General features: G+C 51.1%; 1 protein-coding gene across 3 annotated transcripts in view; it reads left to right on the top strand.

Annotated features, from left to right (window-relative positions):
- Window positions 1-2,689, top strand: part of STAC (SH3 and cysteine rich domain) — a 707,138-nt gene extending 704,449 nt beyond the window's left edge. For all 3 annotated transcript variants that reach the window (XM_073549909.1, XM_073549907.1, XM_073549908.1), the window contains one exon: window positions 1,667-2,689. In XM_073549909.1, the coding sequence (XP_073406010.1) occupies window positions 1,667-1,765 (99 nt within the window). In that variant the 3' untranslated portion in view covers window positions 1,766-2,689. The remainder of the gene's footprint in view (window positions 1-1,666) is intronic.
- The last annotated feature ends 19,125 nt before the right edge of the window (window positions 2,690-21,814 follow it).

Here is a 21,814-nt window from a genome sequence, read left to right as displayed (position 1 = left end):
AGGACACCTGGCGAGAGCTGCAAGCCTGAACACAAGTGGTAAGCCATACATAATCCAGAGGACCTATACCCATGGATAGCTTTCCAGAGCAGCAGCCAGGGACCGTACCAGTGGGTGCAGAAAAGAAGCAGCCAACAGCACACGAATTGAATGGGATGCACGTTCCAAAGATCCCAGGACCCAAAGGGACCAACATATAGCCAAAAGACATAAGGGGAACAGCATCCACTCCAGGTGAAGAGGTAAATATCTTTTATTCCCCCAAAAATAGATACAACGTTTCGACCATAAGGTCTTTATCAAGTACATGATAAAGACCTTATGTTCGAAACGTATCTATTTTTGGCGGAATAAAAGATATTTACCTCTTCACCTGGAGTGGATGCTGTTCCCCTTACGTCTTTTGGCTATATGTTCGTACCAACGGGTGGTCTTGCAAAGCAGAGGAGCCACGCACGCATGTACGGCTACGCAGCAGGGCAGGGAACTGAGCAGCATCCATAACGGTAACAGGCAACAGTATCCCTGCTAGTTAGGAGGAGAGGAGCAAAGGGTTAATGCAGACATGCAGAGTAACGCCAGGGAAGCAAAGTACAAACACATCGGCGTTACACCCGGAGACCACACAGCCTTGCATCGTTGAACACCCCCTCCTCCCAGCCTGGGGTCCCACCACATTGCCTCTCTCATGCAGTCACTGCCTGCTTCCTGCAGCAGTGACTCTGCCTCCTGAGACCACTCACCACCGCAGCCACCCTCCTCTAGTAAGCTATCGTAAAAGTAGATTATAAGCAGCACCACCATTTAATTACATAATGGTTTTCCTAGTTTCCTCCCCAAAATTTGGGATGTGTTCATGGTCCATTGCGTCTTATAATCCACAAAAGATGGTATTTGTAAAAGACAGTGAATAAACATAACTGATAAATATAACTGAACTTATGACCAGTTTTCTAAGTTATACAGTATGCTAAAGCAGAAATGATCAATGCTGAAAATTAGCTTTGCTATCATTTCACAGATGGGTAACTTCCCTTTTATACAGCTACATTTATGTGATAAAGTAGGTTGACATACTTAGTCTATATTCCAGTCTTCATTGTTTTATGTGGGATATCTAACTTTCTATAATATTAAATTTGCATGTTGTTGAACTTGAAACACTTTAAAATTTTAATTTCTACAGTGTGCCAAACTATATGTTACTATTACCAATGCTAGGAATATATTGTGGCTGAAGATATTGTTAACATACTGTATATATAAACAGAAACACACATTTTTTAATTTTTATTTAATGAAACAATAGTACTCATGAAAATAAGCAGCTTGGTAATAAATATTATCAGAGAAATGGGCTTCTTTCTCCTCGTGGACTGATCATTCACTTTGAAAATTCTCAAATAAAATCTGTAATGTAAAAATCTGTCTTCTCTGAATACAGATTTTACCCATGAATTGAAAATTTTGAAAAAGAATGATCAGTCCATGAGGAGAAAGAAGCAGATTTATCTGATACTATATACTACAAAGTCTATTTTTTTCATATCTACTATTGATCTATGAAATAATTAAAACAATTAAATAGATTTATTTTTTCCAATATGTCATTGTGATCAATGAGATATATGAGTATATACATTATTTTATATTTTTTCACATCCAGATATGTGCCAGTTCTGAGAAGGAGAACAATGGCTTTCTAAAAGTCATCAGTGGGAAGAAAAATGGATTTGTACCCATTGATATTTTGGAAAATATCTGACTCTGGGATTTGGATGATGGATTCAAGCTTTCTACAGAGAAGTGTGTGAATCGTGTAGTGTCATATGATTTGGAAGGGTTTGAAGAAACCAACAGGAAATAGCTGCATGGTTGTAAGAGATTCAAAACAGAAGACTTGAACTGTTATGGCATTGAAAACATACAATAAATGAGTTAGAAATACATAAAATATATTCTTATTTCCCAACCTGGAAAAACAGTAAATGCTGCATTGGTGACCATTAACTTTAGTAATGAAGTTATAGCCTCTGTCTATGTCTTAAAAACTATTCCAGTCAAGGTTTTTTTTTAAGATCAGGGTTCAAGGAGTAGAAAAGTGAGTAGGTTATTGCCTTTACTGGGACAATCGTGGCTCCATTTCACACCCATTTTTAAACATTGGAGCTGTGACCTTACCTCTTTATGAACTGTACAGTAGACTATAAGCTCTATAGGGCACAAAACTGTGCCTGCAACATTTTTCGGTTATGGATGCGTCATTTTCTGTAACATACAACTCTATTTTATGTTTCAAAAGGAGTTGAAGACTTGAATTAGTATTGATGGACGACTCTGCCACACACTCATTTCTGCCACTATCTTTCTATTGCATTTACTAATCAACAGTTGATGGTAGTTTTGTTTGCACCATTATTAATTTATTAAATAATAGTAAATTCATATTTTCAAATATTAACATTAAGAATACATTAGAGAAATGTTGTGTGATAATTTTGAGTTCGATTTTGACATAATTACAAATAGATGTAATATGAATTTGGATGAGTTTTAGAACGCTTTTTATCTGAGACTTTATATTAAAGGAGTTTATTATATCTTATTTAATCAATGCTAAGTAGTATTTTCCTGTGTAAAAAAAATAATTATATTTTCATTTGCAATTAAAAATCTATGTCAGAAAAGTACATCCTTTCTAATATCAGTTGCAAAAATATCCAGGTGTATTGGTATACATACCGTAACTGGTTGCTATCAAGTAAAATGAAGATTTAATTTTGTATTCTCCAACCTAAAAGTTTACAAATCTTCGATATCAAAATGATAATTTACATACTATGTGAATAACCTTTTAAATGCTTTATAGTGCATGGATTATTTGTAATATCTAAAACAAAAATATAACATAATTCTGGGTTGCACCAGAGAGTTCTTTGCTAAAGGTGCTGTCAAAAAATGCTTGGCATGGATGTTTTAAAAATAAGAAACAGAGGCATACCCCGGTTGATCCAGCACACACCACTCCAAAGTTCTGCACTGGCGTCTGAAGCAAGGTTTGCATCATCTGGAAGGGCAGTTTCACACGTCCAGATAATTCCGGTACCGGAAAAACTGGTACCGGAGCTATCCGTGTCCGTGTGTCTGTGTGCATACGGAGGTCATCCGTGTGACATCCGTATACTATCCGTATGTCCATGTGTACAATCCGTGTGCTGTCCGTATGCTATCCGTGTGTCCGTGTCCATGTTTTTGAAAAATTATTTTCAATGTTAACCCTTTGACTTTTAAAAATGCACACGGATCGCACACGGTCAGCATCCGTGTGCAGTACGTGTTTACACGGACCCATTGACTTGTATTGGTCCTTGTGATCCGTGCTGTTGCACAAAAATGGACATGTCAGCATGTTTTGCACACGGACACACAGTCCGTGAAAACACGCTGACATCTGCATAGACACATTCATTCGAAGTCAATAGTTTTCACTAGAAGAGCATCCGATGACCTCTAGTCACCTGACCACTGCAGGCTTAAGTAGTACTGTTGATATTCAGACAGTGGAGACATTGCATTTTAGAGTTGGCACAAGCTTCTAAAGTTGCAGTAGTGGATCCATGGGACTGGTGGAATGTAAGTATGTTTTTTTAGCATTTGACAGCCCCTTTAGTATTGGTATATGAAGATAATATTAACTACAGAGATAAAACAATATATTATCACAGATATATGCAAATAAACTAAATATTTACAATATACTGTACAATAAAATTGAAAACCTAAATAATTTGCTTATGTCTTAACAATAACAATTTACAAACACAAGGAGTGCTAAAAGTCAAGAATTCATGAGTGCTAAAAGACAATAATTATAGTGCTTTGAAGAAAGCACTATCTTGTAATCCGAACGCTGCTAACTTATTCTTCTTCGTCTTATTATTCAGTTGTTTTTCCGCAATTAATACGGCCCGAAGCGCTACACGCACAGACTCCGTTGAGGTGTCGTTTCGAAGCCAGCGTCCACGAATGGTGTGCTAAGTAATTTTCGTGTCAATCGGATTTGTAGTTTTTGCGCAATTTGCGTTTGAAAAAACATGTTCCTCAATGCATTTCAATGGGAAAATGTTGTCACAGGGAAAACATGCCCTGAGGCCTTAGGGGAGACTTAATATATATGTACAAGTATATCAGAGGGTAATACAGAGATCTCTCCAATGACCTGTTTGTACCAAGGACTGTGACAAGAACAAGGGGGCATTCTCTTCGTTTGGAGGAAAGACAATTTCTGCACCAGCATAGAAGAGGGTTCTTCATGGTAAGAGCAGTGAGGCTCTGGAATTCTCTTCCTGAGGCAGTGGTGATGGCCAACTCACTGAATGAATTTAAGGGGTTGTCCGGGCTTTTTACATAATCTCAGTACATATCTGGGCTGCAGAATTATGACAATAAGTAATTTACTTTCTGTCACTAGTTTGCACGGTTTTCTAGATATTCTGTACAGAACGTCCAAGGGGGGGGTGTTATGGCATTGAAATGAGAACTAGTCGTAACCTCCTACTCTACTCCAAACTTGCCCTCTATAGCAACAACCCTACCCTCCAAAGCTACAGGCCCTCCCCATCCACATGAAGCAGCCCTCCTCACACAGTAACGAATTCTTCCCGTCCAGCAGCCTCAGTGCAGAGAGCATAGAGCTGCTCCTCTCCCAGACACACACAGTTATCTATATCTATGGAAAGTGAAACCAGTGAGGAAGAGGGAAAATCGTCCTGTATTCTAATCTGCACAGGGGATGGCAGTCACTGATGTAATCTGTTCTGTGACAAAGCCTCAGCTGTGTGAATGAGACAGCTTTGTGTCACTGATGTCTCCACACAGCAGCAGATTTGGTGCAGTGTATGTGTGAAGCTCCACCAAACTCCCAGCAAGCTGTGGAATGACCAATTCCTTTGTTTTATATTAGAGCGTTTCTATGGTAGCATTGGTCCAGTAATAGATGTCATTCCACATTTTTTGAATGAATTCTGGTTACATTTTTTATTTGATATTCCCACAAAAAATAATGTAAATAATTGAATACAACTTTCTTCTTTTTTCATTCCTCCCTGGTAGCGATCCTGCTCCCACATGTTGTTTTTTGGTGATATCTTTGTAGGTCCCTGCCTCATACTTGGTACTAATGGATCCTCTTGAAATCCATTGAGAAATTTACCCAGAGTCATACTCTTATTTTTAGATCATATATATTTTTTTATTTCACATGTTTTATATATATATACAATTTTATATATATTTATTTTATTTTATTTTTATCTCATTTTATTTTTAATAAACAATTTTTAACCAATTTTTCTATATATATAAAAATAGTCCCCTTCTCCCAAGCGTATCTTCTTCCAGTATAATGGTTCTGACTCTGGACTTGGAGTCTTTTCCCCTTTTTTAAAGGGTTCGTTATTCCCAGTTTAATCTTTTTTATATATTTTCATTTTTTTCCCTCTTCTCTTTTTTTTCCTTTCCTTTTTCCAATATAATGTCTTTCCTGTAACAAAAAAACAAAAGAAAAAGCATTTAATACGATTGCAAATGTATTAATATACTGTGCGTAGTTCTAACCTGTGAACTTTGACATTTGTCTCCCTATCACATGTACTTTTGGCGCCCAATTTCAAATAATGTATGTATATAACTGGAGATGGCTGTATCTGTTCACTTCATGTCATCCCCTGAGGAAGAAGTGATAAACACTTCGAAACGCGTTGGGAATTAAACAGTTAAAACTTCTCATGTCGTACTAATTGAACTTTGTCAAGCAGCGCACAGTAAGTCAGAGAAAAATATCTTATCCATAAGGATTCACAATGATTCAAATGGCAGTAAAGCTCATTGATATGCGCAGGCACACCCAGTTACTATGCTAACGCCTACGAACTTCATATGACCCCCCCAGGACACAGTTTCTGCCAGATAATTTCGGCTCTTAAAGCGAAACCCACAGCACAAATGCAAGTCTAGCTTCATCACATGACGCATGCCCCTGAGAGAGAATGTGCGCCAATGTGAATTTAGCCCAGTGAGCCAAACTGGCTTTTAAAGGGCCGACGCGCCAAAGTGATTATTAAAGGGCCGGTGCACCGAAATGAGTCTTAAAGGGCCGGCGCGCCAAATTGAAAGCTGAGTGACCCCAGGCTCCAAATCGGAACCTGAGCCACCCCGGCCTCCAAATCGGAGGATGTTCGACCCTGGCCTACAAATCAGAGGCTGAGCCACCCTGGCCTCCAAATCGGACCCAGAGTGGCCCCACCCACCAAATCGGACCCAGAGTGGCTCCGCCCACCAAATCGGACCCAGAGGGGCCCCGCTCACCAAATCAGACCCAGAGTGGCCCCGCCCACCAAATCAGACCCTGAGGGGCCCCGCCCACCAAATCAGACCCTGAGGGGCCCCGCCCACCAAATCGGACCATGAGGGGCCCAGCCCACCAAATCAGACCCTGAGGGGCCCAGCTCACCAAATCGGACCCTGAAGGGCCCCGCCCACCAAATCGGACCCAGAGTAACTCCGCCCACCAAATGAGACCAAGAGTGGCCCCGCCCACCAAATTGGATCCAGAGGGGCTCGCCCAAAAAATCAGACCCTAAGGGGCCCCACCCACAAAATCGGACCCTGAGGGGCCACGGCCGGCCACAAAGTAAGACCCTGAAGGGCCCCACCCACAAAATCGGACTCTGAGGGACACCAGACACAAAATCAGACCCTGAGGGGCCCACCCACAAAATCGGACCGTGAGGGGCCCCACCCACAAAATCGGACCCTGAGGGGCCCCAAGCACCAAATCGGACCCTGAGGGGCCCTGCCCACCAAATCGGACCCCGAGGGGCCCCGCCCACCAAATCAGAACCAGAGTGGCCCTGCCCACCAAATCGGACCCTGAGGGGCCCCACCCACAAAATCAGACCCTGAGGGGCCCCACCCATCAATTCACCCTGAGGGGCCCTGCCCACCAAGTTGGATCCTGGGGGGCCCCACCCAACAAATAAGACCCTGAGGGGCCCCACCCACCAAATCAGATCCTGAGGGGCCCCGTCCACAAAATAGGACCCTGAGTGATCCCGTCCACCAATTCAAGCCCTGAGGAGCCTAGGCCACTGAATCGGATCCTGAGGGGCCCCACCCACCAAATCAGACCCTGAGCGGGCCCACAGGCCGAAGTGGCCCCTGAGAGGCACCCACAGTTAAAACGGATCCTGAGTTGAAAGTCTTGCAGGGGCAGCAGGCAATTCTCTCTTAAAGGGGCAGCCCGGGCACGATTTCAAAGCACTATCTGTACTTCCTTCAGGAAATACACATCTAGTTCTTTTTATTATTATTATAGTGGTTTGAAAAAACCACTATATTGTAATCCGAACGCTGCTAACTTATTATAGTGGTTTGAAAAAACCATTATATTGTAATCCGAACGCTGCTAACTTATTCCTCTTATTATTCAGTTGTTTTCCGCAATTAATGCGGCCCGAACCGCTACACGCACAGACTCCGTTGAGGTGTCATTTCAAAGCCAGCGTCCACGAGAGGTGTGCTGTGAAAATTCCCACACAGCTTTTACCATAAAGTGAGACTAGGGACTTTTTTTTTTTAAGTGGCGGAGGAATACAGTGCGGAAGGATACCTACCTTCCGTCATTGGATTCCTGCAGCCCGTAGAGAGCGGCAGCATCAGCTGATGCTGCAGTTCTCTACCCAACATCGTCGTGGGACACACTCGTGGACTGCTTCGGATCATGGGTGAGTATTTTTGTGGTTTGTTATGTTAATATTTATTCCGTACACGACAATGGCTTCGGGGAACAATGTGACAAGTATTGGTAAGTATGTTACTCTATGTTATATGTACTGTATGTCTATGTATGTATTGTATGAATGTATTGTATGTAGCATGCATGTAGTATGTATGTAGCATGTAGTATGTATATAGCATGCATGTAGTATGTATGTAGTATGTATGTAGCATGTAGTATGTATGTAGCATGCATGTAGTATGTATGTAGTATGTATGTAGCATGTAGTATGTATGTAGCATGCATGTAGTATGTATGTAGCATGTAGTATGTATGTAGCATGTAGTATGTATGTAGCATGCATGTAGTATATATGTAGTATGTATGTAGCATGTAGTATGTATGATGCATATATGTAGTATGTAGTATGTATGTAGCATGTAGTATGTATGTAGCATGCATGTAGTATATATGTAGTATGTATGTAGCATGCATGTAGTATATATGTAGTATGTATGTAGCATGTAGTATGTATGTAGTATGTATGTAGCATGTAGTATATATGTGGTATGTATGTAGCATGTAGTATGTATGTAGCATGCATGTAGTATGTATGTAGTATGTATGTAGCATGTAGTATGTATGTAGCATGCATGTAGTATGTATGTAGTATGTATGTAGCATGTATGTAGCATGCATGTAGTATATATGTAGCATGTAGTATGTATGTAGCATGCATGTAGTATATATGTACTATGTATGTAGCATGCATGTAGTATGTATGTACGTAGTATTTTTTTTTTTTTTACATTTAACTCATTAGCCGGATGATGGGACTACTACTGTCCCATCATTGGCTAATGTGTCAATCACTGTCATGGTAGCAGGCATCGCCCGATGGGACTTGTAGTCCCATCGGATGATGCCTGCACAGCCCCCTGGACATCAGCACAGCCCCCCGGCAGGCCGGCACAGCCCCCCGGCAGGCCGGTACAGACCCCCACAGGGTGCACAGACCACCGGCAGGCCGGCACAGCCCCCCGGCAGGCCGGTACAGACTCCGGGCAGTCCGCATAGCACACCGGCAGGCCGGCACAGACCCCCGGCAGGCCGGCAGAGACCCCCGGAAGGCCCGTACAGACCCCCGAGAGGCTGTACAAGGGCAGGAAAGGGTTTTTCCAATTCCGATACCGGAAGTCTCATAGACTTGAATGGGACTTCCGGTATCGGCATCGGCGATACCGATACTTTTTTTAAAGATCGGCCGATCCATTCCGATCCGATATTTTGAAGTATCGGACGGTATCGCTCAACTCTACCAGTGAGCCAAACTGGCTCTTAAAGGGCCAACGCGCCAAAGTGATTCTTAAAGGGCCGGCGCACCGAAATGAGTCTTAAAGGGCCGGCGCGCCAAATCGAAAGCTGAGCGACCCAAGGCTCCAAATTGGAGGCTGATCCACCCCGGACTCCAAATCGGAGGCTGAGCCACCCCGGCCTCCAAATCGGAGGCCGATCGACCCCGGACTCCAAATCGGAGGCTGAGCCACCCCGGCTCCAAATCGGAGGCCGAGCCACCCCGGCCTTCAAATCGGAGGCTGATCGACCCCGGCCTCCAAATCGGAGGCTGATCGACCCCGGCCTCCAAATCGGAGGCTGATCGACCCCGGCCTCCAAATCGGAGGCTGAGCCACCCCAGGCTCCAAATCGGAGGCTGAGCCACTCCGGCCTCCAAATCGGAGGCTGATAGACCACGGCCTCTAAATCGGAGGCTGAGCAACCCCGGGCTCCAAATCGGAGGCTGATCGACCCCGGCCTCCAAATCGGAGGCTGATCGACCCCGGCCTCCAAATCGGAGGCTGATCGACCCCGGCCTCCAAATCAGAGTCTGATCGAGCCCGGCCTCCAAATCAGAGTCTGATCGAGCCCGGCCTCCAAATCGGAGGCTGAGCCACCCCGGCCTCCAAATCGGAGGCTGAGCCACCCCAAGCTCCAAATCGGAGGCTGAGCCACTCCGGCCTCCAAATCAGAGGCTGATCGACCCTGGCCTCCAAATCGGAGGCTGATCGACCCCGGCCTCCAAATCGGAGGCTGATCGACCCCGGCCTCCAAATCGGAGGCTGATCGACCCTGGCCTCCAAATCGGAGGCTGATCGACCTCGGCCTCCAAATCGGAGGCTGAGCCACCCCGGCCTCCAAATCGGAGGCTGAGCCACCCCAGCCTCCAAATCGGAGGCTGAGCCACCCTGGCCTCCAAATCGGAGGCTTAGCCACCCCGGCCTCTAAATCAGAGACTGAGCCACCCCGGCCTCCAAATCGGAGGCTGATCCACCCCGGCCTCCAAATCGGAGGCTGATCGACCCTGGCCTCCAAATCGGAGGCTGATCGACCCCGGCCTCCAAATCGGAGGCTGATCGACCCCGGCCTCCAAATCGGAGGCTAATCCACCCCGGCCTCCAAATCGGAAGCTGATCGACCTCGGCCTCCAAATCAGAGGCTGAACGACCCCAGCCTGCAAATCTTACCCAGAGTGGCCCCACCCACCAAATCGGACCCAGAGAGGCCCTGCCCACCAAACCGGACCGTGAGGGGCCCCGCCCACCAAATCGGACACAGAGGGGCCCCACCCACCAAATTGGACCCAGAGGGGCTCCGCCCACAAAATCGGACCCTAAGGGGCCCCACCCACAAAATCGGACCGAGAGGCCCCAGCCACAAAATCTGACCCTGAGGGATCCTGTCCACCATTTCAAGCTCTGAGGAGCCCAGGCCACTGAATTGGATCCTGAGGGGCCCCACCCACAAAATCAGACCCTGAGGTGCCCCGCCCACAAAATCAGACCCTGATGGGCCCCTGCCACAAAATCAAACCCTGAGGGGCCCCAACAAAATCGGACCCTGAGAGGCATTGGCCACAAAATCGGAACCTGATGGGCCCCAGCCACAAAATCGGACCCTGTGGGGCCCCGGCCACAAAATCGGACCCTGAGGGGCCTCAACCACAAAATCAGACCCTGAGGGGTCCAACCACAAAATCGGACCCTGAGGGGCACAACCCACAAAATCGGACCCTGAGGGGCCCCGCCCACCAAATCAGACCCTGACGGGACACGCCCACCAAATCGGACCCTGAGGGGCCCCGCCCACCACATCGGACCCTGAGTAGCCCCGCCCAACAAAACGGACCCAGAGTAGCCCCACCCACCAAATCGGACCCAGAGTGGCCCCACCCACAAAATCAGACCCTGAGGGGACCCAACCACAAAATCGGACCCTGAGGGGACCCGGCCACTAAATCGGGCCCTGAGGGGCCCCGGCCACAAAATCAGACCCTGGAGGGCCCCACCCACCAAATCGGACCCTGAGGGGCCCCGGCCACCAAATCGCACCCTGTGGGGCCCCACCCACAGAATCAGACCCTGAGGGGCCCTGGCCACAAAATTGGACCCTGAGGGGCCCCGGCCACACAATCGGACCCTGAGGGGCCCTACTCACAAAATCAAACCCTGAGGCCAACGTGGCCCATTGAGAGGCACCCACAGTGAGAACGGATCCTGATTTGAAAGTCTTGCAGGGGCAGCAGGCAAGTCTCTCTTAAAGGGGCAGCCCGAGCACCATTTCAAACCACTATCTGTACTTCCTTCAGGAAATACACATCTAGTTATAGTGGTTTGAAAAAACCACTATATTGTAATCCGAATGCTGCTAACTTATTCTTCTTATTATTATTAAGTTGATTTCCCCAATTAATACAGCCCGAACTGCTACACGCACAGACTCCGTTGAGGTGTCGTTTCGAAGCCAGCGTCCATGAGAGGTGTGCTAAGTATTTTTTGTGTCGATCGGATTTGTAGTTTTTGCGCAATTTGCGTTTGAAATTTTTTTTCCCGTCATTGGAATGCACTGTCTCCAATGCTTTTCAATGGGAAATGGCAAAAACGTGCTCTGAGGCGATTGAAATGGCAGTTAAGCTCATTGATATGCGCAGGCACACCCAGTTACTATGACAACGCCTACGAACGTCACATGTCGCCCCCAGAACAGAGCTTCTGCCACATAATATCAGCTCTTAAAGCGAAACCCACAGCACAAATGCAATTCTAGCTTCATCACATGACACATGCCCCTGAGAGAGAATGTCCGCCAAAGTTGATTTAGAAGAAGCCCAGTGAGCTAAACTAGCTCTTAAAGGGCTGACGCGCCAAAGTGATTATTAAAGGGTCGGCGCACCGAAATGAGTCTTAAAGGGCCGACACGCCAAATCGAAAACTGAGTGACCCCAGGCTCCAAATCGGAGGCTGAGCCACCCCGGACTCCAAATTGGAGGCTGAGCCACCCCGGCCTCCAAATCGGAGGCTGATCGACCCCGGACTCCAAATCGGAGGCTGAGCCACCCCGGCCTCCAAATCGGAGGCCGAGCCACCCCGGCCTTCAAATCGGAGGCTGATCGACCCCGGCCTCCAAATCGGAGCCTGAGCCACCCCGGCCTCCAAATCGGAGACTGAGCCACCTCGGCCTCCACATCGGAGGCTGATCGACCCCGGCCTTCAAATCGGAGGCTGAGACACCCCGGCCTCCAAATCGGAGGCTGAGCCACCCCGGCCTCCAAATCGGAGGCTGAGCCACCCCGGCTGCCAAATCGGACGCTGAGCCACCCCGGCCTCCAAATCGGAGGCTGAGCCACCCCGGCCTCCAAATCGGACTCTGAGGGGCCCCGCCCACCAAGTCAGACCCTGAGGGGCCACACCCACAAAATCAGACCATGAGGGGCCCCACCCACCAAATTGGACACTGAGGGGCCTCGCCCACCAAATCGGACCATGAGGGTCCCCGCCCAACAAATCGGACCCAGAGTGGCCCCGCCCACCAAATCGGACACAGAGTGGCCCCGCCCACCAAATCGGACCCAGAGTGGCCTTGCCCATCAAATTGGACCCCGAGGGGCCCCACTCACCAAATCGAACTCTATGGGGCCCCGCCCACCAAATCGGACCTGAGGGGCCCCGCCCAACAATTTGGACCCTGAGGGGCCCCCGCCCACCAAATCAGACCCAGAGGGGCCCCGCCCACCAAATCGGATCCTGAGGGGCCCCGCCCACCAAATTGGACCCTGAGAGGCCCCACCCACAAAATCAGACCTTGAGTGATCCCGTCCACCAATTCAAGCCCTGAGGATCCCAGGCCACCGAATCGGATCCTGAGGGGCTCCACAGGCCAAAGTGGCCCCTGAGAGGCACCCACAGTAAAAACGGATCGTAAGTTGAAAGTCTTGCAGGGGCAACAGGGAAGTCTCTCTTAAAGGGGCAGCCCGGGCACCATTTCAAACCACTATCTGTACTTCCTTCAGGAAATACACATCTAGTTATAGTGGTTTGAAAAAACCACTATATTGTAATCCGAACGCTGCTAACTTATTCTTCTTATTATTTTCCAGTTGATTTCCGCAATTAATACGGCCCGAACCGCTACATGCACAGACTCCGTTGAGGTGTCGTTTCGAAGCCAGCGTCCATGAGAGGTGTGCTAAGTATTTTTCGTGTCGATCGGATTTGTAGTTTTTGCGCAATTTGCGTTTGAAAATTTTTTTTCCCGTCATTGGAATGCACTGTCTCAATTCTTTTCAATGGGAAACTTAAAACGTGCCCTGAGGCAATTCAAATGGCAGTAAAGCTCATTGATATGCGCAGGCACACCCAGTTACTATGCCAACGCCTACGAACGTCACATGACTCCCCAGGACAGAGCTTCTGCCACATAATATCAGCTCTTAAAGCGAAACCCACAGCACAAATGCAAATCTAGCTTCATCACATGACGCATGCCTCTGAGAGAAAATGTGCGCCAAAGAGCGCCCCCGCCCACCAAATCGGACCCTGAGGGGCCCCGCCCACCTAATCGGACCCTGAGGGGCCCCGCCCACCAAATCGGACCCTGAGGGGCCCTGCCCACCAAATCGGACCCTGAGGGACCCGCTCACCAAATCGGACCCTGTGGGGCCCCAATCACCAAATTGGACACTGTGGGGCCCGCCCACCATATCGGACCCATAGTGGCCCCGCCCACCAAATCAGACCCTGTAGGGCCTCGCCCACCAAATCGGACCCTGTGGGGCCCCACACACCAAATCGAACCCTCAGGGGCCCCGCCCACCAAATCAGACACTGAGGAGCCCCGCCCACCAAATCGGACCCTGAGGGGCCCCACAAACCAAATCAGACCCTGAGGGGACCCGGCCACTAAATCGGGCCCTGAGGGGCCCCGGCCACAAAATCAGACCCTGGAGGGCCCCACCCACCAAATCGGACCCTGAGGGGCCCCGGCCACCAAATCGCACCCTGTGGGGCCCCACCCACAGAATCAGACCCTGAGGGGCCCTGGCCACAAAATTGGACCCTGAGGGGCCCCGGCCACACAATCGGACCCTGAGGGGCCCTACTCACAAAATCAAACCCTGAGGCCAACGTGGCCCATTGAGAGGCACCCACAGTGAGAACGGATCCTGATTTGAAAGTCTTGCAGGGGCAGCAGGCAAGTCTCTCTTAAAGGGGCAGCCCGAGCACCATTTCAAACCACTATCTGTACTTCCTTCAGGAAATACACATCTAGTTATAGTGGTTTGAAAAAACCACTATATTGTAATCCGAACGCTGCTAACTTATTCTTCTTCTTATTATTAAGTTGATTTCCCCAATTAATACAGCCCGAACTGCTACACGCACAGACTCCGTTGAGGTGTCGTTTCGAAGCCAGCGTCCATGAGAGGTGTGCTAAGTGTTTTTTGTGTCGATCGGATTTGTAGTTTTTACGCAATTTGCGTTTGAAATTTTTTTTCCCGTCATTGGAATGCACTGTCTCCAATGCTTTTCAATGGGAAATGGCAAAAACGTGCTCTGAGGCGATTGAAATGGCAGTTAAGCTCATTGATATGCGCAGGCACACCCAGTTACTATGACAACGCCTACGAACGTCACATGTCGCCCCCAGAACAGAGCTTCTGCCACATAATATCAGCTCTTAAAGCGAAACCCACAGCACAAATGCAATTCTAGCTTCATCACATGACACATGCCCCTGAGAGAGAATGTCCGCCAAAGTTGATTTAGAAGAAGCCCAGTGAGCTAAACTAGCTCTTAAAGGGCTGACGCGCCAAAGTGATTATTAAAGGGTCGGCGCACCGAAATGAGTCTTAAAGGGCCGACACGCCAAATCGAAAACTGAGTGACCCCAGGCTCCAAATCGGAGGCTGAGCCACCCCGGACTCCAAATTGGAGGCTGAGCCACCCCGGCCTCCAAATCGGAGGCTGATCGACCCTGGACTCCAAATCGGAGGCTGAGCCACCCCGGCCTCCAAATCGGAGGCCGAGCCACCCCGGCCTTCAAATCGGAGGCTGATCGACCCCGGCCTCCAAATCGGAGCCTGAGCCACCCCGGCCTCCAAATCGGAGACTGAGCCACCTCGGCCTCCACATCGGAGGCTGATCGACCCCGGCCTTCAAATCGGAGGCTGAGACACCCCGGCCTCCAAATCGGAGGCTGAGCCACCCCGGCCTCCAAATCGGAGGCTGAGCCACCCCGGCTGCCAAATCGGACGCTGAGCCACCCCGGCCTCCAAATCGGAGGCTGAGCCACCCCGGCCTCCAAATCGGACTCTGAGGGGCCCCGCCCACCAAGTCAGACCCTGAGGGGCCACACCCACAAAATCAGACCATGAGGGGCCCCACCCACCAAATTGGACACTGAGGGGCCTCGCCCACCAAATCGGACCATGAGGGTCCCCGCCCAACAAATCGGACCCAGAGTGGCCCCGCCCACCAAATCGGACACAGAGTGGCCCCGCCCACCAAATCGGACCCAGAGTGGCCTTGCCCATCAAATTGGACCCCGAGGGGCCCCACTCACCAAATCGAACTCTATGGGGCCCCGCCCACCAAATCGGACCTGAGGGGCCCCGCCCAACAATTTGGACCCTGAGGGGCCCCCGCCCACCAAATCAGACCCAGAGGGGCCCCGCCCACCAAATCGGATCCTGAGGGGCCCCGCCCACCAAATTGGACCCTGAGAGGCCCCACCCACAAAATCAGACCTTGAGTGATCCCGTCCACCAATTCAAGCCCTGAGGATCCCAGGCCACCGAATCGGATCCTGAGGGGCCCCACAGGCCAAAGTGGCCCCTGAGAGGCACCCACAGTAAAAACGGATCGTAAGTTGAAAGTCTTGCAGGGGCAACAGGGAAGTCTCTCTTAAAGGGGCAGCCCGGGCACCATTTCAAACCACTATCTGTACTTCCTTCAGGAAATACACATCTAGTTATAGTGGTTTGAAAAAACCACTATATTGTAATCCGAACGCTGCTAACTTATTCTTCTTATTATTTTCCAGTTGATTTCCGCAATTAATACGGCCCGAACCGCTACATGCACAGACTCCGTTGAGGTGTCGTTTCGAAGCCAGCGTCCATGAGAGGTGTGCTAAGTATTTTTCGTGTCGATCGGATTTGTAGTTTTTGCGCAATTTGCGTTTGAAAATTTTTTTTCCCGTCATTGGAATGCACTGTCTCAATTCTTTTCAATGGGAAACTTAAAACGTGCCCTGAGGCAATTCAAATGGCAGTAAAGCTCATTGATATGCGCAGGCACACCCAGTTACTATGCCAACGCCTACGAACGTCACATGACTCCCCAGGACAGAGCTTCTGCCACATAATATCAGCTCTTAAAGCGAAACCCACAGCACAAATGCAAATCTAGCTTCATCACATGACGCATGCCTCTGAGAGAAAATGTGCGCCAAAGAGCGCCCCCGCCCACCAAATCGGACCCTGAGGGGCCCCGCCCACCTAATCGGACCCTGAGGGGCCCCGCCCACCAAATCGGACCCTGAGGGGCCCTGCCCACCAAATCGGACCCTGAGGGACCCGCTCACCAAATCGGACCCTGTGGGGCCCCAATCACCAAATTGGACACTGTGGGGCCCGCCCACCATATCGGACCCATAGTGGCCCCGCCCACCAAATCAGACCCTGTAGGGCCTCGCCCACCAAATCGGACCCTGTGGGGCCCCACACACCAAATCGAACCCTCAGGGGCCCCGCCCACCAAATCAGACACTGAGGGGCCCCACAAACCAAATCAGACCCTGAGGGGCCCCACCCAACAAATCGGACCCTGAGGGGCCCCACCCACCAAATCGGACCCTGAGGGGCTCCGGCCACAAAATCGGACCCTGAGGGGCCCCACCCACAACATCGGGCCCTGAGGGGCTCCACCAACAAAATCGGACCCTGAGGCCAAAGTGGCCCCTGAGAGGCACCTACAGTTAAAACGGATCCTGAGTTGAAAGTCTTGAAGGGGCAGCCCGGGCACCATTTCAAACCACTATCTGTACTTCCTTCAGGAAATACACATCTAGTATTATTATTATTCAGTTGATTTCCGCAATTAATGCGGCCCGAACCGCTACACGCACAGACTTCGTTGAGGCGTTGTTTCGAAGCCAGCGTCCAGGAGTTGTGTGCTAAGTATTTTTCGTGTCGATCACATTTGTAGTTTTTGCTCAATTTGCGTTTGAAAAAACATTTTCCTGTCATTGGAATGTATTGTCTCAATGCATTTCAATGGGAAAATTTTGCCATAGGGAAAACATGGGGCAGTCTTGAGGTGGCAGTTAAGCTCATTGATATGCGAAGGCACACCCAGTTACTATGCCAACGCCTACGTACTTTACATGACCCCAGCAGGACAGAGTTTCTGCCAGATAATATCAGCTCATAAACTGAAACCCAAGCACAAATGCAAATCTGATCGACCCTGGCCTACAAGTTGGAGGCTGAGCCACCCAGGCCTCCAAATCGGACCCAGAGTGGCCCCGCCCGCCAAATCAGACCCAAAGTGGCCGCGCCCACCAAATCGGACTCTGAGGGGCCCCGCTCACCAAATCGGAACCTGAGGGGCCCCGCTCACCAAATCGGAACCAGTGGGGTCCCGTCCACCAAATCGGACCCAGAGTGGCCCCGCCCACCAAATCGGACCCGGAGGAGCCCCGCCCACCAAATCGGACCCTGAGGGGCCCCGCCCACCAAATCAGACACTGAGGGGCCACGCCCAAAAAATAAGACTCAGGGGCCTTGCCCACCAAACCGGACCCTGAGGGGCCTCACCCACCAGATCGGACCCAGAGGGGCTCCGCCCACCAAATTGGACCCAGAGGGGCTCCGCCCACAAAATCAGACCTTGAGGGGCCCCAACAAAATCGGACCCTGAGGGGCCTCAACCACAAAATCGGACCCTGAGGGGCCCCGGCCACAAAATTGAACCCTAATGGGCCCCGGCCACAAAATTGGACCCTGAGAGGCCCCACCCACAAAATAGGACCCTGAGGGGCCCCAAACACAAAATCGAACCCTGAGGGGCCTCAACCACAAAATCGGACCCTGAGGGGCCCCACCCACAAAATTGGACCCTGAGGGACATCACCCACAAAATCAGACCCTGAGGGGCCCCACCCACAAAATTGGACCCTGAGGGGCCCCGGCTACAAAATCGGACCCTGAGGGGCACCACCCACAAAATCGGACTCTGAGTGGCCATACCCACAAAATCGGACCCTGAGGGATCCCGGCCACCATTTCAAGCCCTGAGAAGCCCAGGCCACCGAATCGGATCCTGAGGGGCCCCAGCCACCAAATCAGACCCTGAGGCCAAAGTGGCCCCTGATAGGCACCCACAGTTAAAACGGATCTTGAGTGGAAAGTCTTGCAGGGGCAGCAGGCAAGTCTCTCTTAAAGGGGCAGCCTGGGCACCATTTCAAAGCACTATCTGTACTTCCTTCAGGAAATACACATCTAGTTCTTATTATTCAGTTAATTTCCGCAATTAATGCGTCCCGAACCGCTGCACACACAGATTCTGTTGAAGTGTCATTTCGAAGCTAGCGTCCATGAGTGGTGTGCTAAGTATTTTTCGTGTCGATCGGTTTTGTAGTTTTTACGCAATTTGCATTAGAAAATTTTTTTTCCCGTCATTGGAATGAATTGTCTCAATGCTTTTCAATGGGGAAATGTTGCTGCAGACAAAACATGCCCTGCGGCGATTGAAATGGCAGTTAAGCTCATTGATATGCGCAGGCAGACCCAGTTATTATGCCAACGCCTACGAACTATACATGACCTCTCCAGGACAGAGTTTCTGGCAGATATCAGCTCTTAAAGCGAAACCCACAGCACAAATGCAAATCTAGCTTCATCACATGACGCATGCCCATGAGAGAGAATGTGCGCCAAAGTGGATTTTGAAGCCCAGTGAGCCAAACTAGGTCTTAATCGGCCGACGCACCTAATTGATTCTTAAAGGGCCGGCGAACCAAAATGATTCTTAAAGGACCGGCGCGCCAAATCGAAAGCTAAGTGACCCCAGGCTCCAAATCAGAGGCTGAGCCACCCCGACCTCCAAATCGGAGGCTGATCGACCCTGGCCTACAAATCGGAGGCTGAGACACCCTGGCCTCCAAATCGGACCCAGAGTGGCCCCGCTCACCAAATCGGACCCAGAGTAGCCTCGCCCACCAAATCGGACCCTGAGGGGCCCCGCCCGCCAAATCAGACCCAGAGTGGCCCCGCCCACCAAATCAGACCCAGAGTAGCCCTCCCACCAAATCGGACCCTGAGGGGCCCCACCCACCAAATCAGACCCTGAGGGTCCCCGCCCACAAAATCTGACCCTGAGGGGCCCTGCCACCAAATCGGACCCTGAGGGGCCCCGCCCTCTAAATTGAACCAAGAGTGGCCCCAGATACAAAATCGGACCCTAATGGGTCCCGCTCACCAAATCGGACCCAGAGTGGCCCCGCCCACAAATTGGACCAAGAGGGGCTACGCCCGAAAAATCAGACCCTAAGGGGCCCCACCAACAAAATCGGACCCTGATGGGCCCCACCCACAAAACTGGACTCTGAGGGACCACGGCCACAATATCGGACCCTGAGGGGCCCCACCCACAAAAAAGGACCCTGAGGGGCCCCGCCCACAAAATTGGAAGCAGAGTGGCCCCGCCCACCAAATCGGACCCTGAGGGGCTCCGCCCACAAAATCAGACACTAAGGTGCTCCACCCACAAAATCGGACCCTGAGGGGCCCCGGCCACAATATCGGACTCTGAGGGGCCCCAACCAGAAAACCGGACCCTGAGGGGCCCTGGCCACAAAATCAGACCCTGAGGGGCCCCACCCACAAAATCGGACCCTGAGGGGCCCCACCCACCAAATCAGACCCTGAGGGGTCCCGCCCACCAAATCAGACCCTGAGGGGTCCTGCCCACCAAATCGGACCCTGAGGGGCCCCACTCACCAAATCGAACTCTGAGGGGCCCTGCCCACCAAATCAGATTCAAAGGGGCCCCGCCCACCAAGTCGGACCCTGAGGGGCCCCACCCACCAAATCAGACCCTGAGGGTCCCCGCCCACAAAATCTGACCCTGAGGGGCCCTGCCACCAAATCGGACCCTGAGGGGCTCCGCCCTCTAAATTGAACCAAGAGTGGCCCCAGACACAAAATCGGACCCTGAGGGGCCCCGGCCACAAAATTGGACCCTAATGGGTCCCGCTCACCAAATCGGACCCAGAGTGGCCCCGCCCACCAAATTGGACCAAGAGGGGCTACGCCCGAAAAATCAGACCCTAAGGGGCCCCACCAACAAAATCGGACCCTGATGGGCCCCACTCACAAAACTGGACTCTGAGGGACCACGGCCACAATATCGGACCCTGAGGGGCCCCACCCACAAAAAAGGACCCTGAGGGGCCCCGCCCACAAAATCGGAAGCAGAGTGGCCCCGCCCACCAAATCGGACCCTGAGGGGCTCCGCCCACAAAATCAGACACTAAGGTGCTCCACCCACAAAATCGGACCCTGAGGGGCCCCGGCCACAATATCGGACTCTGAGGGGCCCCAACCACAAAACCGGACCCTGAGGGGCCCTGGCCACAAAATCAGACCCTGAGGGGCCCCACCCACAAAATCGGACATTGAGGGGCCCCACCCACCAAATCAGACCCTGAGGGGTCCCGCCCACCAAATCAGACCCTGAGGGGTCCTGCCCACCAAATCGGACCCTGAGGGGCCCCACTCACCAAATCGAACTCTGAGGGGCCCTGCCCACCAAATCAGATTCAAAGGGGCCCCGCCCACCAAGTCAGACCCTGAGGGGCCCCGCCCAACAAATAAGACCCTGAGGGGTCCCGCACACCAATTCAAGCCCTGAGGAGCCCAGGCCACTGAATCGGATCCTGAGGGGCCCCGGCCACAAAATTGGACCCTAATGGGTCCCGCTCACCAAATCGGACCCAGAGTGGCCCCGCCCACCAAATTGGACCAAGAGGGGCTACGCCCGAAAAATCAGACCCTAAGGGGCCCCACCAACAAAATCGGACCCTGATGGGCCCCACTCACAAAACTGGACTCTGAGGGACCACGGCCACAATATCGGACCCTGAGGGGCCCCACCCACAAAAAAGGACCCTGAGGGGCCCCGCCCACAAAATCGGAAGCAGAGTGGCCCCGCCCACCAAATCGGACCCTGAGGGGCTCCGCCCACAAAATCAGACACTAAGGTGCTCCACCCACAAAATCGGACCCTGAGGGGCCCCGGCCACAATATCGGACTCTGAGGGGCCCCAACCACAAAACCGGACCCTGAGGGGCCCTGGCCACAAAATCAGACCCTGAGGGGCCCCACCCACAAAATCGGACCCTGAGGGGCCCCACCCACCAAATCAGACCCTGAGGGGTCCCGCCCACCAAATCAGACCCTGAGGGGTCCTGCCCACCAAATCGGACCCTGAGGGGCCCCACTCACCAAATCGAACTCTGAGGGGCCCTGCCCACCAAATCAGATTCAAAGGGGCCCCGCCCACCAAGTCAGACCCTGAGGGGCCCCGCCCAACAAATAAGACCCTGAGGGGTCCCGCACACCAATTCAAGCCCTGAGGAGCCCAGGCCACTGAATCGGATCCTGAGGGGCCCCACCCAACATATCAGACCCTGAGGGG

This window comes from Dendrobates tinctorius, unplaced genomic scaffold (assembly GCF_039654945.1).
Source record: "Dendrobates tinctorius isolate UK_male_01 unplaced genomic scaffold, ASM3965494v1 ptg000162l, whole genome shotgun sequence".
Lineage (NCBI taxonomy): Eukaryota > Metazoa > Chordata > Amphibia > Anura > Dendrobatidae > Dendrobates > Dendrobates tinctorius.
This window is presented reverse-complemented; position numbering and strand designations above follow the sequence as displayed.